Source organism: Oppia nitens, unplaced genomic scaffold (genome assembly GCF_028296485.1).
Source record: "Oppia nitens isolate AA-2021 unplaced genomic scaffold, nextdenovo-longstitch-racon4-pilon3 scaffold1_pilon_pilon_pilon, whole genome shotgun sequence".
In the NCBI taxonomy this organism is placed as follows: domain Eukaryota; kingdom Metazoa; phylum Arthropoda; class Arachnida; order Sarcoptiformes; family Oppiidae; genus Oppia; species Oppia nitens.
Window position 1 is genome coordinate 10,381,123 of NW_026533199.1, and position 16,983 is coordinate 10,398,105.

Genomic DNA, 16,983 nt, shown 5'->3' on the forward strand with positions numbered 1-16,983 from the left:
ATTATTATCATCAAACACCTGTATTTTATTTGTTATAATTATTACTACTATTACTTATTATATCTTTTATGACATTATATTTGCTAAAAGTCAACAATTTATAGTATATATATATATATACAGTACATAATTTAAATTACAATATCATTGTTATGACAGTATATTTTTGTTGTATTTCTAGCTATTATTATCACACAATTATTGCAGTGTTTTTTCAATCACTGTTTTCGACATTATATTTTCGAGATAATGTAATTGACATTTTAAAGAAAATTCTCTTTCGATTATCAATGTCGAAATCAATGTGAAAAATATACTGTAATTTTTGTGTTTTTAACATTTATCGACATGAATTGAATTTTTAAAAAAACAATATTGAAATATTCAATAAATATATGTAAACTACTCGACTTCCAAAAAACAACTCGACTATAATCATCATTTAAATTATAAAAATTAAATATATTTTGTGACACAACCTCTACTACTACTACTACTACTACTACCACTACTACTATTAATATTATTATTACATCAGTAATCACCTCCTCGTGTAATGATTTTTTCTTATGACAAACACATAAACACATCCTCTGCTTATTATTATTAGTGATGATGACTGACTGACTGACCCACACAAATACATACCAGTATACTATCACATATAACATAAACAGATCGCATGCCATCTAATATTTTACCGGTAGTTGTTTTGGCCATACATTTTAGTTTTAGTTTCACGCCAACAACAACAGCAAACACCCGCATCACAACATTATTATGCAATTATACAGTCAAATGTGTCGTCTATATCATCATCACAACCATATATCAACGTCAACTATAACACCTATTATTAGTGATAGTTGTCAGTGACGGCCAGCTTTATACAGTACCTACCTGTTCCCATACTTTATTTTTTATACTTATACTACTATATATCACTCAAAGTTATTTCAACCATTTTTTCAATATCGTAATTATGCCAATATATATACACAATGATTAGGGTATATAATTTGTGATAATATTTGCATATTGTTTGTGTCTAAATTGGCTTAGCTTTTACTAGAAAATATAAATTTATCTTGACCATTTTTCAATATATATATCAAACTAAAATTTACATATATTTTTAGTAAAATTTATTTTTTTTTTAAATTTTTATAGTCAGTTCAAGAGTTTAAATTTTAAAAATTTAATTTTTTATAGATTTGTAATTTTTGGTTATAAATGTAGGTGTGTCCCACTTAGATCAAGTTTTTTTTAGAAAAATATTTAATACAGTAGATCTAGATTTTGTATGAATTAATTAATATACAAAATCTGTATCCATTCCCCCACCAAAACACATTCTATGCTAATCATACACTATCTCATCCCAACTAAAGCTTATTAATAGTGATAATATCCTTTCTCATCATTACTACTACTACTACTAAGACTACTACTACTACTACTACTCCTGACATCACACCTCCTCATAGACACCACCTCTTCATTGACACATACACTCACACACATAAACATATACCTATTTTTTAATCAACAAAAATGTGTCATAACTATAGTCAACATCAATCTCTCAATATATTGTGTGACAACTTATTATAAGCACTTATTATTCACAAAACTTTTTTTAAACTAAACTAATAGTTTTAAAAATTATTATCTCAATTGTCGCAAAGTATTTGGTTTGCCATTTAATGTATAAAACGGGTTATTTTGAATCAACGATAACAACAAATATGACACAACATATCAAACAACTAAAAAAAATCAGGTAATTATTACGACATTTGATCATCAAATTTTGTATCAACATATCACCCATGAAATTAAGGTAGTAATAAGTCATAGATACAAATGGTAAGTATTTATTTATTTTTTAAAAGTAATGTAAAAACAAAAATCATTAATGCTATAAAAAATAAATAAATAAAATTGATTTTTTATAAAAAAAACTATAAATAGTTTATATATTTTTTAGTATACATTATTTTTGTTGATTTAATAGATTTTCAATAATTTCTTGTAATTTTCCCAAACTATCGTCCGATTGAATTCTCAGTGATATTTGTTTCAATCTATCGGTCAATATGTTGTCATTCAATAGTGTGTCGATTGCCGTCAATAACTCCCTATTTGTACATTTATAGGCATCTAGTCTTACACCTAAACCAAGATCCTGTACTCTCTGTGCATTATCCAACTGATCTCCACCAAGTGGTAACACAATCATTGGTTTACCAAAATAAAAGGTTTCGGTAGTAGTATTGTTTCCGCCGTGAGTTATAACCAAATCGACTAACGGTAATACTTGTATTTGTTGAACATTTGATTGTCCCCACATATTTTCGGCTAAATGTATAGCTTCGGGCATCGGACCCATTGACACAATGAATCGGTTATTAGATTTTGATAGTATATCAATCAAACGGTTCATATTTTTCACATTTGCCGCACCCATAGATCCCAATGAAAAGTAAATTAATTTTCCCGGTTTTTCCTTCAGTTTGTCTGACAATTCAAATGCCGCGATATGTTTCTCACGTCTCATCAAATTATCAAATCGATGCCATTTAGGTGGCAATGGTCTCAATTCCAGATAATCCAGTTCCTCAGGAAAGCCATAAATGTTCAAATATTTTGAATTATAAACTAGACTATCGTCGGTGTAATCGGTAATACCTTTTTGTTTAAAATAATTATTATAAAGTTTCAATGATTTCCGTTTAACATCACTGACAGCATCTCTAAACTGTTTCCACTCTGTTTTGTCTCCCATTTCTGATAAACCTATTTTAAGATTAATATACAGTATATATATATAAATAAGTATTATTTATAATTTTTTGGTGAGGGATATACCTGAAAAACTAGGCGGTGCTCTATCATCGTCGATATAATAGAGTGGATTCATACTGACCACATTAATCCATGGACAGCCATAGTTGACCACCGCTGGAAAACAAACGGCATAATCAATGAATATGATGTCTGGTTTGAGTTCGGGCAGTAACTGTACCAATTGTATGTCCAAACGTTGTGCTGTTTCCATTTGTTGCGGTGCAAACTTCTCGAAAATTTCCATTGCCTGAACCAATGGTTGATTTGGTTCAAACAAATCCATTTTCACTATTTTTTCAGCCAAATCACGGGCCGGATCGACATTACTGTTTCGTTGCGGATCATTGACCAGCACTTCCCGTACACCGTACGGCTCGAGACGACCTTTCCATTGTTCGTTCACTACAAACGACACCCTATGTCCCACTTGAATAAGCCGTTCGGCTACTGCCAGACACGCGTTTACATGACCGACACCGTCGTGCGATATGATCACTACGTGTATAGTTGTGACCATTTTTTAACCGTAATATTTTGTATTTAAAAATAATTGTTGTAAACTTAGTATATGTTTATATAAATATTTTGAATTGTGTAATACAAACTTGAAATAACTTTTTGCAGCAAAGTTTGCAAACTGCTTATATATCGGTGTATATTCTGTACTGTATTATTAAAACACAGACAGTTTTTGCACTTTTATACTGTTTTATACTGTAGTTATAAACTGAGTGACTCTTATCTTAATATACTGTATATTATATACACAGACTATTATATAAAAAGTAAATACTGTACAAAATATTGTAGAAAATGACCTTGACATTACTATTTAATATGCACTTATAGATAAATAAATAAATAAATAATTATTAGGATAAAATTTATAAATATTTCGCTAACATTTCAAAAATATTATTGTAATTTTTTATTTTAGTTTATTTATAATTAAAATAGGTATACATAGTCTGTAATATAACAAAAATAGTAACACAATTAATAATTTTATTTATGATTGTTTTCAAAATTTATAAAAAAAATCACTATTGTATTTTTAATTATTTTATGTAAATTAACTACTTATTTATATAGTTATATTATAAATTAACTTTTTTAATTAATTCAATCACTTATGTTAATACAATGTTTATACTATATTTATATATTATTTTATAATAAATCAGTTATTGCACTTTTATATAGAATGTACTATAATAATTATTTATACAATAATTATTTTTATTGATTTTAGTTTACTATAAAATATTATACAATAAAATTAAACTTATATATTGTAAATATTATAAATATTATCGATAATTTTATTTACATTTTTAATTAAGTTTATTTGAACTTATTTTTTTATAATTTATTAATATCTAAAAATAACATATCATTAAGTAATAAAATAATTTATTGTACTGTATTATTATACTTTTATGTCTAGTAAAACACAGATAATTAAGTTAATTGAAAATTATGATAAAAATTTATTTTAACAAATAATTTATACTAAATATTAATAATTAAAATATTTTTAAACACAAATTTTATTAAAATATTTAATGATATATTAAACGATAAATACAAATAATATATGATAATCTTTATGAATATATATTTATTTTTTTAAACCAAATAAATTATTTCAATAGATTTTCAATAATTTCTGGTAATTTTCCCAAACTATCGTCCAATTGAATCCTTTTGGATATTTGTTTCATTTTATTAGCCAATTGTTTATCAGCCAATAGTTTGTCAATTGTCGACAACAATTCATTTTCGGTACAATCGTTACGATCCAATCGGACACCAAATCCCATGTCCTGTACTCGCTGTGCATTATCCAACTGATCTCCTTCTTGTGGCAACAAAATCATAGGTTTACCAAAATAGACGGTTTCGGTCATAGTATTGTTGCCGCCGTGAATGATTGCCAGATCGCATAGCGGTAAGACTTGTATCTGTGGTATACTCGGTTGGCCCCACATATTGTCGGCCAACCGGATGTCCTCGTGTTTCGGACCCATTGATACAATGAAACGGTTCGGCGATTTTGCCAGAATAGCTAACAAACGGTTCATATTTTCGACATTACAGGCACTTTCCTGACAGGACATCGATCCGAACGAAAAGAATATCAATTTTCCCGGTTTTCCCTTCAGTTTGTCCGGTATTTCAAACGCTTCGACGTGTTTCTCCAGTCTCATCATATTATCAAATCGATACCATGTTTTAGGTAATGGTCTCAGTTCATGATAATCCAGTTCCTCCGGATAGCCATAAATGTTCAAATATTTGGACTGATAGGTCATCTTATCAGATTCAAAATCAGTGACACCATTATCTGCTAAATATTTGTGAAACTCTTTAAATGCATTGCGTTTGACATCACTTAATGCCTCTCTAAACTTTTTCCACTCTATTTTGTCATCAAATTTGGACAGTCCTTAAAAAATAATAATTAAAAAAAATTAATTAAATAAATAAAAATATTTTAACAATCGTATACCTGATCCCAGTGGTGGTGTCCTATCGTCTTCCAAATAAAACAATGGATTCATACTGAGCACATTGACCCAGGGTACACCATAGTTGACCACCGATGGTATACATGTTGGTACTTCTTGAAAAATAATGTCCGGTTTGAGTTTGGCCAACACTTCCCCTAATTGTTTGTCAATCTCGACAATCATATCCAAATGATTGTGCGATCGTTTATAGTTTTCCAGTATCTTATCCAACGGTGACTTCTTTTTTGTTTGTTTAACCAAAACATCTTCATCACTGGTTTTGTTGTGATCATCGTTTTCTACCGCCACCACCACATGATTTTCCTTATGATCATCTGTTTGGTGACTATTATGATGATGATGATGACCATCATTCCCGTTGTGTCCATCATTATGACTGTGCTGATGCTGATGGTTATGATCACTTCCTTTCAATAGGACTTCCCGTACACCATACGGTTCGAGACGACCTTTCCATTTTTCGTTGACCACAAATGACACCTCAAAGTGTCCACTTTTGACCAGCCGTTCGGCGACTGCCAGACACGCGTTTACGTGTCCGACGCCCGGAAATGAACAAATGACTGCGTGATACTGTTTGACCATTTTTTTGTGAGTTTGTTTGTCTTTAAAAATAAGTGCTAAAAAAAGTATAAATATAAAACATTTAAATAATTAAAAATAATAATTCAATTATTAAAGAGTTTTTACAAGTTTTTTTGACAATTAAAAATTTTATGTTAATTCTCTAAATAATAAATTCTAATTATAATTATTATCAAATTTTTTAATCTTATAATAAAATGACTACAAATGTTAATATTGAAAATCTATGTACATTTGATATCATTTTTTTAAATCTAATATTTTACATTATATTTTTAATAAATTACTTAAAAATACTTACAAATTATTATTTTTTTAAATTCTATGTCAAGTTTTAGTTAATTTATGAATTAGACTGCTATTTGCATCTCCTTTTTATACCGTATACTAGTGCTATGGTTAGTGTTAATACAGTTTTTGCACTTTACAATAGTTTATAGTGTTTATACTGTTTATGCACTACAATACTGTCTAATACCTGTACACTACTATATTACAGTATATAATGTAATTTATACATTACAGTATATTCAGTATAGATTCTACACTATTATAGTCAAACACAGTATAAACAATTGTAAAGTGCAAAAACTGTATTATCCCTAACATAGCACTGGTATATACGGTACAGTGAATTATTAATACTTAATAGTTAGTATAATATAAATTATGTCAAAGGGGGTTAGATTATTGTAAACAGTTAATCATATAAATTACACAATTATATATAATATTGCATACATAGTGGGGAAAAATGTTACTAAACATATTACACGTTGTTTATGATACTGTATTTTTTAACATACAATATTAAAAGTATTGTATTATATTATAAAATTTAAAGTACTATTACTATTATTATTTAGTGCATTACCTATGTTTGCGTTAAGTTAATTAAGTGCAAAAACTAAACTAGGCAATTATCTATATTTATAATTTAAAAACATAAATCATAAATTATAAACATCGTGTCTCATTATCTATTAATATTATTTTAATTTTTTGACAATTCAATCAATAACAACAACATAAATTAAATTAAATATAATATAATATTACATATTATATTTTTATAAAGAATATAATTTATTTATTTATTTTTATTTTTTAAAAAGTATATTTTTTAATGTGTATTATGATAATATTTTTCATCATAACTTATAATTATATGTATTTAACTCGCACACAACATATAAATAATTTTTTAATATAATTGAAATATAATAAGAGAAAGAAAGAAAGAAAGAAAGAGAGAGAGAGAGAGAGAGAGAGAGAGAGAGAGAGAGATCCTAATTCCAGGCACTGGTAGGTGTCTTAATAAATAGTCTTCTGAGATGATCTTCAAGATTGACGAGTTGACAGCTAAGTTCCCACAGTCGCTCAGATACCTTATCATCGGTGGCTTCCGATATCAACCGATTGACACGTTTGCAGTTACTGTTAAATAAAATAAATTAAAATATTATTTATTAATAATATATCATTTATGATATTTAGTGATATTGTAGTACTACTAACTCATAATAAAATCCGGTTTCGTTATCTAAAGTCGGATCGAGTGAACAATACAGTGATGTTTGTGCACCCATTTCGGGCGTCAAAAACGCCCGTTTCATAAACCACTCGAAGGCGGCACTTGTGACATGTCGTTGGGCATCGGTCTTAACAGTGCCGGGATTCAGAGCATACACCCTAACCGTACTGTTCGGACCGAGACGTTTGGCCAGTTCTCGTGTAAACAAAACGTTGGCCAGTTTGCTATGGGCGTAGGCCTTCATCGGTGTGTATATACCGTTTCGTTGGTTAATGTTGTCGAAGTCTATGTGACCGATCATATGGGCCGCCGACGATACGTTCACAATCCTGGCGCTCGGCGACTGTTTCAACAGTGGCGTCAATGATAGTGTCAATAGGAATGAGCCTTCAATACAATAATAAGATATACCGATAATTATTTAGTTAAGGGAACTGTATGTTAGGATAGGTATGTATGACTGACTCTCTTACCCAAGTGATTAGTTCCGAACTGCATCTCAAAGCCGTCCTCTGTCTTCCATTCAGGACAGGCAAACACACCGGCATTGTTAACCAGTATGTCCAGCCGTTTCTCGCGATTGGCCAAATCGGCGGCAAATTCGCGAACCGATTTCAGCGACGATAAGTCCAGTTTGAGTGCCGTTACATCAGACTTGGGATTTTGGTCGCGCATCTCCTTTACGGCGATCTCAGCTTTGGCTAAATCCCGACAACCGATGTATAGCTTTATTATTATTTGTAAAATAAATACAATTAATATTTTTTTTATTTAAAATTATTTACTATATTTCTAATTATTTTTTTAAAAAATCAAAGTTTCATAATTATTTTTATAGTTTAATTAACAATTAAACTAATTTATGGTAATTTTTAATACCTTAGCGCCGCGTAAAGCTAATTGATTTGCCGTCTCTTTACCGATACCGGTATTGGCACCGGTGACCACTACCACCTGACCGTCTAAACGTCTATCGGTTAGACATCGTTTTCGACCGCCGGTAACATTGCCAGTAAACTCTTTAACATTGTGACACATAAACCACATTGTGTTTCCCATTATTATTATTATTATATTTTTAATTTATTTATCACTTATTCAATAATTTTTTATTGTTTTAAAAAATTAACATATAATGACATTAACATTCAATATTATTATCATATATGAAATAAATAATAAAAATTTGCAGATATTTTTTTTGCCAACTTGTACAGATACAATAGTAAATAAAAATTATTTATATAACACACACACACAAAATTGCATCAATTTTTAACTAAACTACTGTAGTTTATATACCCTGTTTAAAATACAAGATATATAATATATATATAAGTTTTATCTGATAATGTACTAAACGTTGGTACAAATTCATAGAAATATAATTAGATGATCCTATTAATAGGTTTATAACTTTTATTATACTGTTTATTATTATTATACACATTTAAGTGCAAAACCAGCTACTAGTACATCAGTATTGTAGTGAAGCAACATTTAAGGGGCAAAAAAACATTTAAATTGCTTAATCAATAACTAACAGTATATTAACTTCTATTAAATACTGTATTAAGTTTTATATCATTATTTACTTTAAATATTTTTTAAATATACGAGTAAATTATAGTCTAATTGAAAATTGAATACACTTTATATATTTTATATTACAAAATAAATATTATTTATTATTGTCAATATTTAATTGATTATAAATTGTGTTATCCTAATTAATTAAAATAAATTGTTTATACAGTTCAATCAATATAACTTCGAACAAATTGCAGGCTATTATATTATAGAAAATATTTAATTTATATGTAAACTAATAAGTAATTTAATAAAATATATATTAAATCAATACCTCAATTAGCCGGTGGTGTCCTATTGTCCTCTAAATAAAATAATAGGTTATAAATGCATATATTAACCCATAGAGTGTTTTCAGTAGTGTCTGTAGATATTTATATTATTTTTAAACAAATATATTTCACACAGTTATCTACTAATTAGTATATTAGTACCAAATACTTAATAATTTTATTTAATTAATAAAAATACTAAAATATATTAATTAAAAAATTTTAATATTTATTTCAGTTGATAAATAAGATAAACAAATGAATACACCAATAAATTCAAAGTGCTTTTAGTTTAAAATAATTTTATCACATTTAACTAAAAGTGAAATAACAAGAAATAAATACAGTACATGTATTTAGTATTTAGAAATTTTAAAAAATCAAAATTGTTTATATAATTTTATATGAAAATATCATATTATTAAACTTATAAAATTATAAAAGTTTTAAAATATAAAATTAATAATTTATTTTATCTAATATACTTAAAACAATAAAATAATGTATAATTTAAGTTAGTTTTATTTATATTCAAAATAATGTACATTATTCTATAATATTATTATTAATATTTTCACGAATTCCTGAAAGGAATACGTATATGCATTCTAAAAGTCTGTCCGTCTGTCCGTCTGTCCGTCTGTCCGTCTGTCCGTCTGTCTGTCTGTCTGTCTGTCTGTCTGTCTGTCCCACGAGGACATAGGTTCGAATCCAGGCTCCGCTACAAAAATTTTTTTTGGTTTTTTTTAAGTTAAGGAGATCGTATGGGAATGTTTTTGAAGCATTCTCAACTGTTTTTTTTATTTTTTTTAAATTTTTTCCTTTTTAAGTTAAGGAATTCGTGTGGAAATGCTTTTAAAGCATTCTCAACTGGTTTTATTTCTAAAAACTAATATTTTTACAAAAATTATAGTGTAACCTAGTATATCAACTCTAAAAATGTTAAAATATAATATAAATTATATATTAAAATAAACATTTATTAATATATATTAAGAAAAACTACTTCAATAAGAAAAAATTATTTTAGAAAATTTTCAATAAGTTGTGGTAATTTTGATAAACTATTTTCTTGTTGTATTCGTTGTGATATTTGTTTCAATTTATCCGACAATTTGTTGTCATTCAATAGTGTATCGATTGCTGATAATAACTCCTTTTCTGTACACTTGTATGCATCCAATCTAAGGCCAAATCCTTTTTCCTCAACTCTCTGTGCATTATCCCACTGATCGCCAAACAGTGGCATAACTATCAATGGTTTTCCAAAATAAAATGTTTCAGTTGTAGTATTGTTTCCGCCGTGAGTTATAACCAAATCAACTAACGGTAACACTTGTATTTGTGGTACACTTGACTGTCCCCACATATTATCATACAATTTGATGCTTTCATATTGTGGGCCCATTGATATAATAAACCGATTGTTGGATTTACTTAAAATACCTAAAAGTCGATTCATATTATCGACATTTGCCGCACCCGTTGATCCCAATGAAAAGTAAACCAATTTTCCCGGTTTTCCTTTCAATTTGTCCGGTATTTCAAATATCAAATGTTTGTCACGTCTCATAAAATTATCAAATCGATGCCAATTGTCGGGGAGTGGTCTCAGATCTGTATAATCCAATTCCTCGGGAAAGTTATAAATGTTTAAATATTTTGAATGATAGGGAATTATTTCATTGAAATCATAAATATTTTTAGTTTCTAAATATTGTTTAAACGGTTTCCAAATTTCAATTTTTACTTTATGTATAATTGAACGAAACTCTTTCCACTCATTTTCGTGTCCAACGGTTGGCAATCCTATTAAAGATTTAAATTAATTTTATTTCAATAATTATGTTATTAAATAAAACCATTTTTTTGTTACATCAATACCTGAATTAACCGGTGGTGTCCTATTGTCTTCTAAATAATACAATATATTAGCACTGCATATATTAACCCATGGAGTGCCCGAATTGACCACTGATGACAAACAAAACGGATTGTCTATTAATATGACGTCCTTTTGAATGGTTGGCAATATTTTTTCTAATTCATTGTCTAACTGTTTTGTACGTTCAATAAAAATGGGAAAAGTTTTTCGGTTAAGTTTGATAGAGTTTTCTAATGGCGTCGTCGGACAGTTAACCCCATCATCAACCAAACGGATCGCTATATCCTTAATCATATTATCCTCGGCTCTCGACTCCATATCTGGTAATAGTATTTCATTGAAACCGTATTTTGTGAAGTATCCCTTCCATTGTTCATTCATAACAAATGTCACACTATAGCCACTGGCCATCAATGCCTGCGCCACACCTATACAGGCATTAATATGTCCGGTGGCGTCAATAGAGATAAATAGTGCCCGTAATTGTCGGGACATTATTTGATGTAATAATTAAATCAAATAAAATGTTTTTACAATAATTGTATTTTAATAATGTATAACAAAAATATTTTTATTTCAACAATTTATATACATTACTAATTCAGATTTTTTTATTACGATATATATATTATCTTTACACTAAACTAGGGTTAAGCAATGAGGAGGGTAGGGTGGTCAAGACAAATGACCCCAACCCTAAGATCGAGATTTTGGGATTTGACCCCCAGATTTTTTGAAAGAATTTTAAAAAAATTGCCATTTAAAAATGAATTAAAAGTCTACACCCCACCCTAGATCATCCCAAGATTTTTCGATATTTTTGTCATTTAACCCCCTAGACCCCCCTAAAATTCTAAACCTTGCTTAACCCTGTACTAAATATATTTCACAAAATTATCTACTAATTATACTATTTTTATCATTTTATTTGATTAAATTAAAAATATATATGATATTAATTCAAATAAATTATATTTATAAATCTACAATATTTTATGATATTAATAATTTAAACAGATAAATGCACTAATTAATTAAAGTTAAAAATAAGTGCATTTGTTATATTAAACTAAAAGTGCACTAATTTATCATTTTTTTCAAATGATTTTATTTCGACATTTTATACTAATTTTGTATCAAAAACTAATGATTTAAACTTAGTATTAACTAATTTTATTACTAATAGTATAATATGTTTTTTACAGAATCTGAATACTATTAATATTTTTTTGTTAGATATAAAACATCTCAAACCCAATATCCCGGACCCGAAATATATGAAATATAATTTTACTAAAACTTATTTTTCTATGATTTCATAGTACAAAACAAATGACATAAGTTTTTGCTTTTATTACTTTGTAAAGTTATAGCCAAAAAATCAGCACTTTTTCTATGATTTTTATTATTTTTTTAATTTCAAAATATTTAAATAATGTGTTAATTAAATAAATAAATTGTTTAATAATATTCAATGTTTTATTCAATTTTGTCCTAATATTGTATATAAATAATATATTTTAATTTCTACAATTTATATAAACTATTAATATTAGTTATAAGTTACCATATTTAAACAAATAATTTAATTAAATTTATACATAGTTTTTAAAAAATTATTAATTAAATAAAAAATATTGATTTATAAATGCATCTATTAATTTAACATAACTTCATATCTTCAAACTAAAAATACATTTTAAGTTATCAATTTTTAAATAAAACATTTAGATTTAAAAATAATTTAAAATTGTAAAACTTTTGACATAATATGATTTTATATCAAAATTAAATAGAGGAAGTAAAGGAATTTTACCCTACTCCTATAATTAAGATTTTTAGATAAATTAAACTTATAGCAATACATTAAAAACTATTTAGTATTAAATATAATATTAAAAATAATTATGATTTTAGTAATTTTTCAATAAGTTTTGGCAATTTTGATAAACTATTTTCTTGTTGTATTCGTTGTGATATTTGTTTCAATTTATACGTTAATTTGTTGTCATTCAATAGTGTATCGATTACTGATAATAACTCCTTTTCCGTACACTTGTATGCATCCAATCTAACGCCAAACCCTTTTTCCTCAACTCTCTGTGCATTATCCCACTGATCGCCAAACAGTGGCATAACTATCATTGGTTTTCCAAAATAAAATGTTTCAGTTGTAGTATTGTTTCCGCCGTGAATAATAGCCAAATCAACTAACGGTAACACTTGAATTTGCGGTACACTTGACTGTCCCCACATATTATCATACAATTTGATGCTTTCATATTGTGGACCCATTGATATAATAAACCGATTGTTGGATTTACTTAATATAGCTAAAAGTCTATTCATATTTTCAACATTTGCCGCACCCATTGATCCCAACGAAAAGTAAACTAATTTTCCCGGTTTTCCTTTCAATTTGTCCGGTATTTCAAATGTAAAATGTTTGTCACTTCTCATTAAATTATCAAATTGATGCCAATTGTCGGGCATTGGTCTCAGATCTGTATAATCCAATTCCTCGGGAAAGCCATAAATATTTAGGTATTTTGAATGATAGGGAATAATCTCATTAAAATCATAAATGTTTTTAGTTTCTAAATATTGTTTAAACTCTTTCCAAATTTCAATTTTTAATTCATGTATTACTAAACGAAACTCTTTCCATTCATTTTCGTAACCAACGGCTGGTAATCCTATTATATGTTTTCATTACAATATTTAATATACAAGTTATTGAATAAATAATTAGTTATTATATTAATACCTGAATTAGGCGGTGGTGTCTTCTCGTCCTCTAAATAATACAATGGATTACAACTACATATACCAACCCATGGTGTGCCAGAGTTCACCACCGATGGCAAACAAAACGGATAGTCAATTAATATGACATCCTTTTGTATAGTCGGCAATAATTTGTCTAACAATTTATCTAATTGTATGGTTCGGTCAATAAAAGCGGGTAGAGTTTTACGGGTAAGATTAATACAGTTTTCCAATGCAGTCGTCGCACAGTTAACTCCATCGTCGACCAAACGGTTTGCCAGATCCTCAACCAATCCGCCCTCAACTTTGAGTTCACTATTTGGAAACAGTATCTCTTCGATACCATATTTCGTGAAATATCCCTTCCAGTGATCATTCATAACAAACGCTACGCTATAGCCACTGGCCATCAATGCCTGCGCCACACCTATACAAGCATTGATATGACCGGTGGCGTCCACTGAGATAAACAGTGCTCGTAATTGTCGAGTCATTATTGTAATAATAATAATAATAATTTATTTTTAAGAAAATATTCAATTAATATACAAAATACTAAAAATTTTTCAACAAAAACTTAATATTTAATATTATATCTACAAAATGATGCTAAGTTTGCAACAATTTATATAAAAATTTGTAATACATTATAAACTAATGTTTATGTCATTAGTTTATATGTTATCAGTTATACTGTTATCTTTACAATAAACATACTGTTTGTTTCAACAGTTAATATATTTATACTAATTAACTAGTAATTGTCATTTAATTGATAGATAATTATATGTTATATACAAATAAATCTATTTATTATTCAAGATAATTAATATAAACAAATAAATGCACCTGATCATTTAGGGTGCATATTGTTAAAAGATAATTTTCAAGGTTAAAGCTAAATTTTTATTAAATGCAAATTTAAATTATTAGTACACAAAAAACACTTAATTTGTCTATCAATTAAATTATTATCTAAGATATAAATTTATATTATTAAATATTAAATTTAATGATAAGCAAGATATTTTAATACAGTATATGCAATAGCATGTAATATATAATATACTGGTATTACTATTACAATTAATTGTTTTATTATTAACTTTTTTATAATAAATAATTTTAAATAAAATATAAAACAAAGTATTTTTATTAATCTTAAACAATAATTTTTAATTGTATTCAGTAATCACTTTGTAATTAAAAATATAATATCATTTAATTAAAAATAATAAATATATATAGATTTTTTAATATGATATTTAAAAGTTAATATATTCAATAATATATTTTTCAAAATAAAACTGTAAATTATGTTATTTAAATGATTATTATTTTATAAATTTTTCAATAATTTGTGGCAATTTTGATAAACTATTTTCTTGTTGTATTCGTTGTGATATTTGTTTCAATTTATCCGTCAATTTGTTGTCATTCAATAGTGTATCGATTGCTGACAATAACTCCTTTTCCGTACACTTGTATGCATCCAATCTAAGGCCAAACCTTTTTTCCTCAACTCTCTGTGCATTATCCCACTGATCGCCAAACAGTGGCATAACTATCATTGGTTTTCCAAAACAAAATGTTTCAGTTGTAGAGTTGTTTCCGCCATGAGTTATAACCAAATCAACTAACGGTAGCACTTGTAGTTGTGGTACACTTGATTGTCCCCACATATTATCATACAATTTGATGCTTTCATATTGTGGACCCATTGATATAATAAACCGATTGTTTGATTTACTTAATATAGCTAAAAGTCGATTCATATTATCGACATTTGCCGCACCCATTGATCCCAACGAAAAGTAAACTAATTTTCCGGGTTTTTCCTTTAATTTGTCCGGTATTTCAAATGTTAAATGTTTGTCACTTCTCATAAAATTATCAAATTGATGCCAATTGTCGGGCATTGGTCTCAGATCTGTATAATCCAATTCCTCGGGAAAGCCATAAATATTTAGGTATTTTGAATGATAGGGAATAATCTCATTAAAATCATAAATGTTTTTAGTTTCTAAATATTCTTTAAACGGTTTCCAAACTTCAGTTTTTACTTTATGTATAATTGAACGAAACTCTTTCCACTCATTTTCGTGTCCAACGGCTGGCAATCCTATAAAATGTTTAAATTGTTTTTTAGTTTAAATATTAAAGTGTTTTTTATTAAAATAATTATTTTATCAATACCTGAATTAGCCGGTGGTGTCCTATTGTCTTCTAAATAATACAATGGATTACAACTACAAATACCAACCCATGGAGTGCCCGAATTGACAACCGATGCCAAACAAAACGGATAATCAATTAATATGATATCCTTTTGTATAGTCGGCAATAATGTGTCCAACACTCTATCTAACTGTACGGTCCGGTCAATAAAATCGGGTAAAGTGTTTCGGTTAAGATTAATACAATTATCCAATGCAGTCGTCGGACAGTTAACTCCATCGTCGACCAAACGTTTTGCAAAATCCTCAACCAATAAGCCGTCAACTTTGAGTTCACTATTTGGAAACAGTATCTCTTCGATGCCATACTTTGTGAAGTGTCCTCTCCAGAGATCATTCATAATAAATGCCACACTATAGCCATTGGCCATCAATGTTTGCGCTACACCTATACAGGCATTGATATGTCCGGTGCCGTCCACAGAGATAAATAGTGCGCGCAATTGTCGGGTCATTATTATAATAAGTAATTTATTTATATTCAATAAAAATACTAATTATTTTTACAAATATTTGGTTATTTACTATTAAATACTAAAAATGAGTTTATTTATATAATTTATACAAAGTTTGGTTTTTCAAACTAATTATTACACTTTTATATGTTAACAGTTACACTATTATCTTTACAATATACATACTACTTGTTTCAATAGTTAGTCTATACTAATTAATTTAGATAATTATATTATAAAGACTTTAAATAAATAAAATCTATTAATTTTAT

The 16,983-nt window shown here is 27.7% G+C and overlaps 6 protein-coding genes across 6 annotated transcripts; all 6 read right to left on the bottom strand.

Annotated features, from left to right (window-relative positions):
* Positions 1 to 198: 198 nt before the first annotated feature.
* Positions 199 to 3,463, bottom strand: LOC128951346 (NDP-glycosyltransferase YjiC-like). The gene is made up of 3 exons (XM_054296594.1): positions 2,872 to 3,463; positions 2,050 to 2,799; positions 199 to 221 (listed from the first exon to the last, which is right to left on the bottom strand). Exons 1-3 carry the CDS (start codon positions 3,365 to 3,367, stop codon positions 199 to 201), a joined length of 1,269 nt encoding a protein of 422 aa, XP_054152569.1. The 5' UTR covers positions 3,368 to 3,463.
* A 335-nt stretch (positions 3,464 to 3,798) lies between these two features.
* LOC128951347 (putative UDP-glucuronosyltransferase ugt-50) lies at positions 3,799 to 6,316 on the bottom strand. Its single transcript, XM_054296596.1, has 4 exons — positions 6,271 to 6,316; positions 5,363 to 6,004; positions 4,538 to 5,299; positions 3,799 to 3,818 (listed from the first exon to the last, which is right to left on the bottom strand). Exons 2-4 carry the CDS (start codon positions 5,967 to 5,969, stop codon positions 3,799 to 3,801), a joined length of 1,389 nt encoding a protein of 462 aa, XP_054152571.1. The 5' UTR covers positions 5,970 to 6,004; positions 6,271 to 6,316.
* A 942-nt stretch (positions 6,317 to 7,258) lies between these two features.
* On the bottom strand, positions 7,259 to 8,550 carry LOC128951348 (retinol dehydrogenase 12-like). Its single transcript, XM_054296597.1, has 4 exons — positions 8,383 to 8,550; positions 7,977 to 8,229; positions 7,488 to 7,890; positions 7,259 to 7,406 (listed from the first exon to the last, which is right to left on the bottom strand). The coding sequence occupies exons 1-4, from the start codon at positions 8,548 to 8,550 to the stop codon at positions 7,259 to 7,261; spliced, it is 972 nt and encodes a 323-aa protein (XP_054152572.1).
* A 1,734-nt stretch (positions 8,551 to 10,284) lies between these two features.
* LOC128951349 (uncharacterized UDP-glucosyltransferase YdhE-like) lies at positions 10,285 to 11,745 on the bottom strand. Its single transcript, XM_054296598.1, has 4 exons — positions 11,250 to 11,745; positions 11,116 to 11,174; positions 10,431 to 11,007; positions 10,285 to 10,298 (listed from the first exon to the last, which is right to left on the bottom strand). Exons 1-4 carry the CDS (start codon positions 11,743 to 11,745, stop codon positions 10,285 to 10,287), a joined length of 1,146 nt encoding a protein of 381 aa, XP_054152573.1.
* A 1,425-nt stretch (positions 11,746 to 13,170) lies between these two features.
* On the bottom strand, positions 13,171 to 14,502 carry LOC128951350 (uncharacterized; the record flags this gene model as incomplete). The annotated part of the gene is made up of 2 exons (XM_054296599.1): positions 14,018 to 14,502; positions 13,171 to 13,946 (listed from the first exon to the last, which is right to left on the bottom strand). Coding segments are annotated over exons 1-2 (1,188 nt in total), but the record flags the coding sequence as incomplete, so codon positions are not given.
* An 819-nt stretch (positions 14,503 to 15,321) lies between these two features.
* On the bottom strand, positions 15,322 to 16,794 carry LOC128952096 (NDP-glycosyltransferase YjiC-like). The gene is made up of 2 exons (XM_054297431.1): positions 16,216 to 16,794; positions 15,322 to 16,141 (listed from the first exon to the last, which is right to left on the bottom strand). Exons 1-2 carry the CDS (start codon positions 16,709 to 16,711, stop codon positions 15,354 to 15,356), a joined length of 1,284 nt encoding a protein of 427 aa, XP_054153406.1. The 5' UTR covers positions 16,712 to 16,794; the 3' UTR covers positions 15,322 to 15,353.
* Positions 16,795 to 16,983: the final 189 nt, after the last annotated feature.

Excerpts from the sequence above, each read along its gene's own strand:
- LOC128952096 (XM_054297431.1), bottom strand. The coding sequence starts at position 16,711 with ATGACCCGACAATTGCGCGCACTATTTATCTCTGTGGACGGCACCGGA. Across the intron at positions 16,142-16,215 it reads GACACCACCGGCTAATTCAG|GATTGCCAGCCGTTGGACAC; the intron begins GTATTGATAAAA and ends AACATTTTATAG.
- LOC128951346 (XM_054296594.1), bottom strand. The coding sequence starts at position 3,367 with ATGGTCACAACTATACACGTAGTGATCATATCGCACGACGGTGTCGGT. Across the intron at positions 2,800-2,871 it reads AGCACCGCCTAGTTTTTCAG|GTTTATCAGAAATGGGAGAC; the intron begins GTATATCCCTCA and ends ATCTTAAAATAG. Across the intron at positions 222-2,049 it reads GAGAATTCAATCGGACGATA|TGATTGAAAAAACACTGCAA; the intron begins GTTTGGGAAAAT and ends TGTCGAAAACAG.
- LOC128951348 (XM_054296597.1), bottom strand. The coding sequence starts at position 8,550 with ATGTGGTTTATGTGTCACAATGTTAAAGAGTTTACTGGCAATGTTACC. Across the intron at positions 8,230-8,382 it reads TAGCTTTACGCGGCGCTAAG|CTATACATCGGTTGTCGGGA; the intron begins GTATTAAAAATT and ends ATAATAATAAAG. Across the intron at positions 7,891-7,976 it reads GTTCGGAACTAATCACTTGG|GCTCATTCCTATTGACACTA; the intron begins GTAAGAGAGTCA and ends ATTGTATTGAAG.
- LOC128951349 (XM_054296598.1), bottom strand. The coding sequence starts at position 11,745 with ATGTCCCGACAATTACGGGCACTATTTATCTCTATTGACGCCACCGGA. Across the intron at positions 11,175-11,249 it reads GACACCACCGGTTAATTCAG|GATTGCCAACCGTTGGACAC; the intron begins GTATTGATGTAA and ends AATCTTTAATAG. Across the intron at positions 11,008-11,115 it reads TTCGTTCAATTATACATAAA|TTTCCCGAGGAATTGGATTA; the intron begins GTAAAAATTGAA and ends AACATTTATAAC.
- LOC128951347 (XM_054296596.1), bottom strand. The coding sequence starts at position 5,969 with ATGGTCAAACAGTATCACGCAGTCATTTGTTCATTTCCGGGCGTCGGA. Across the intron at positions 5,300-5,362 it reads GACACCACCACTGGGATCAG|GACTGTCCAAATTTGATGAC; the intron begins GTATACGATTGT and ends TTATTTTTTAAG. Across the intron at positions 3,819-4,537 it reads AAGGATTCAATTGGACGATA|ACTATGTATACCTATTTTAA; the intron begins GTTTGGGAAAAT and ends GTTATATTACAG.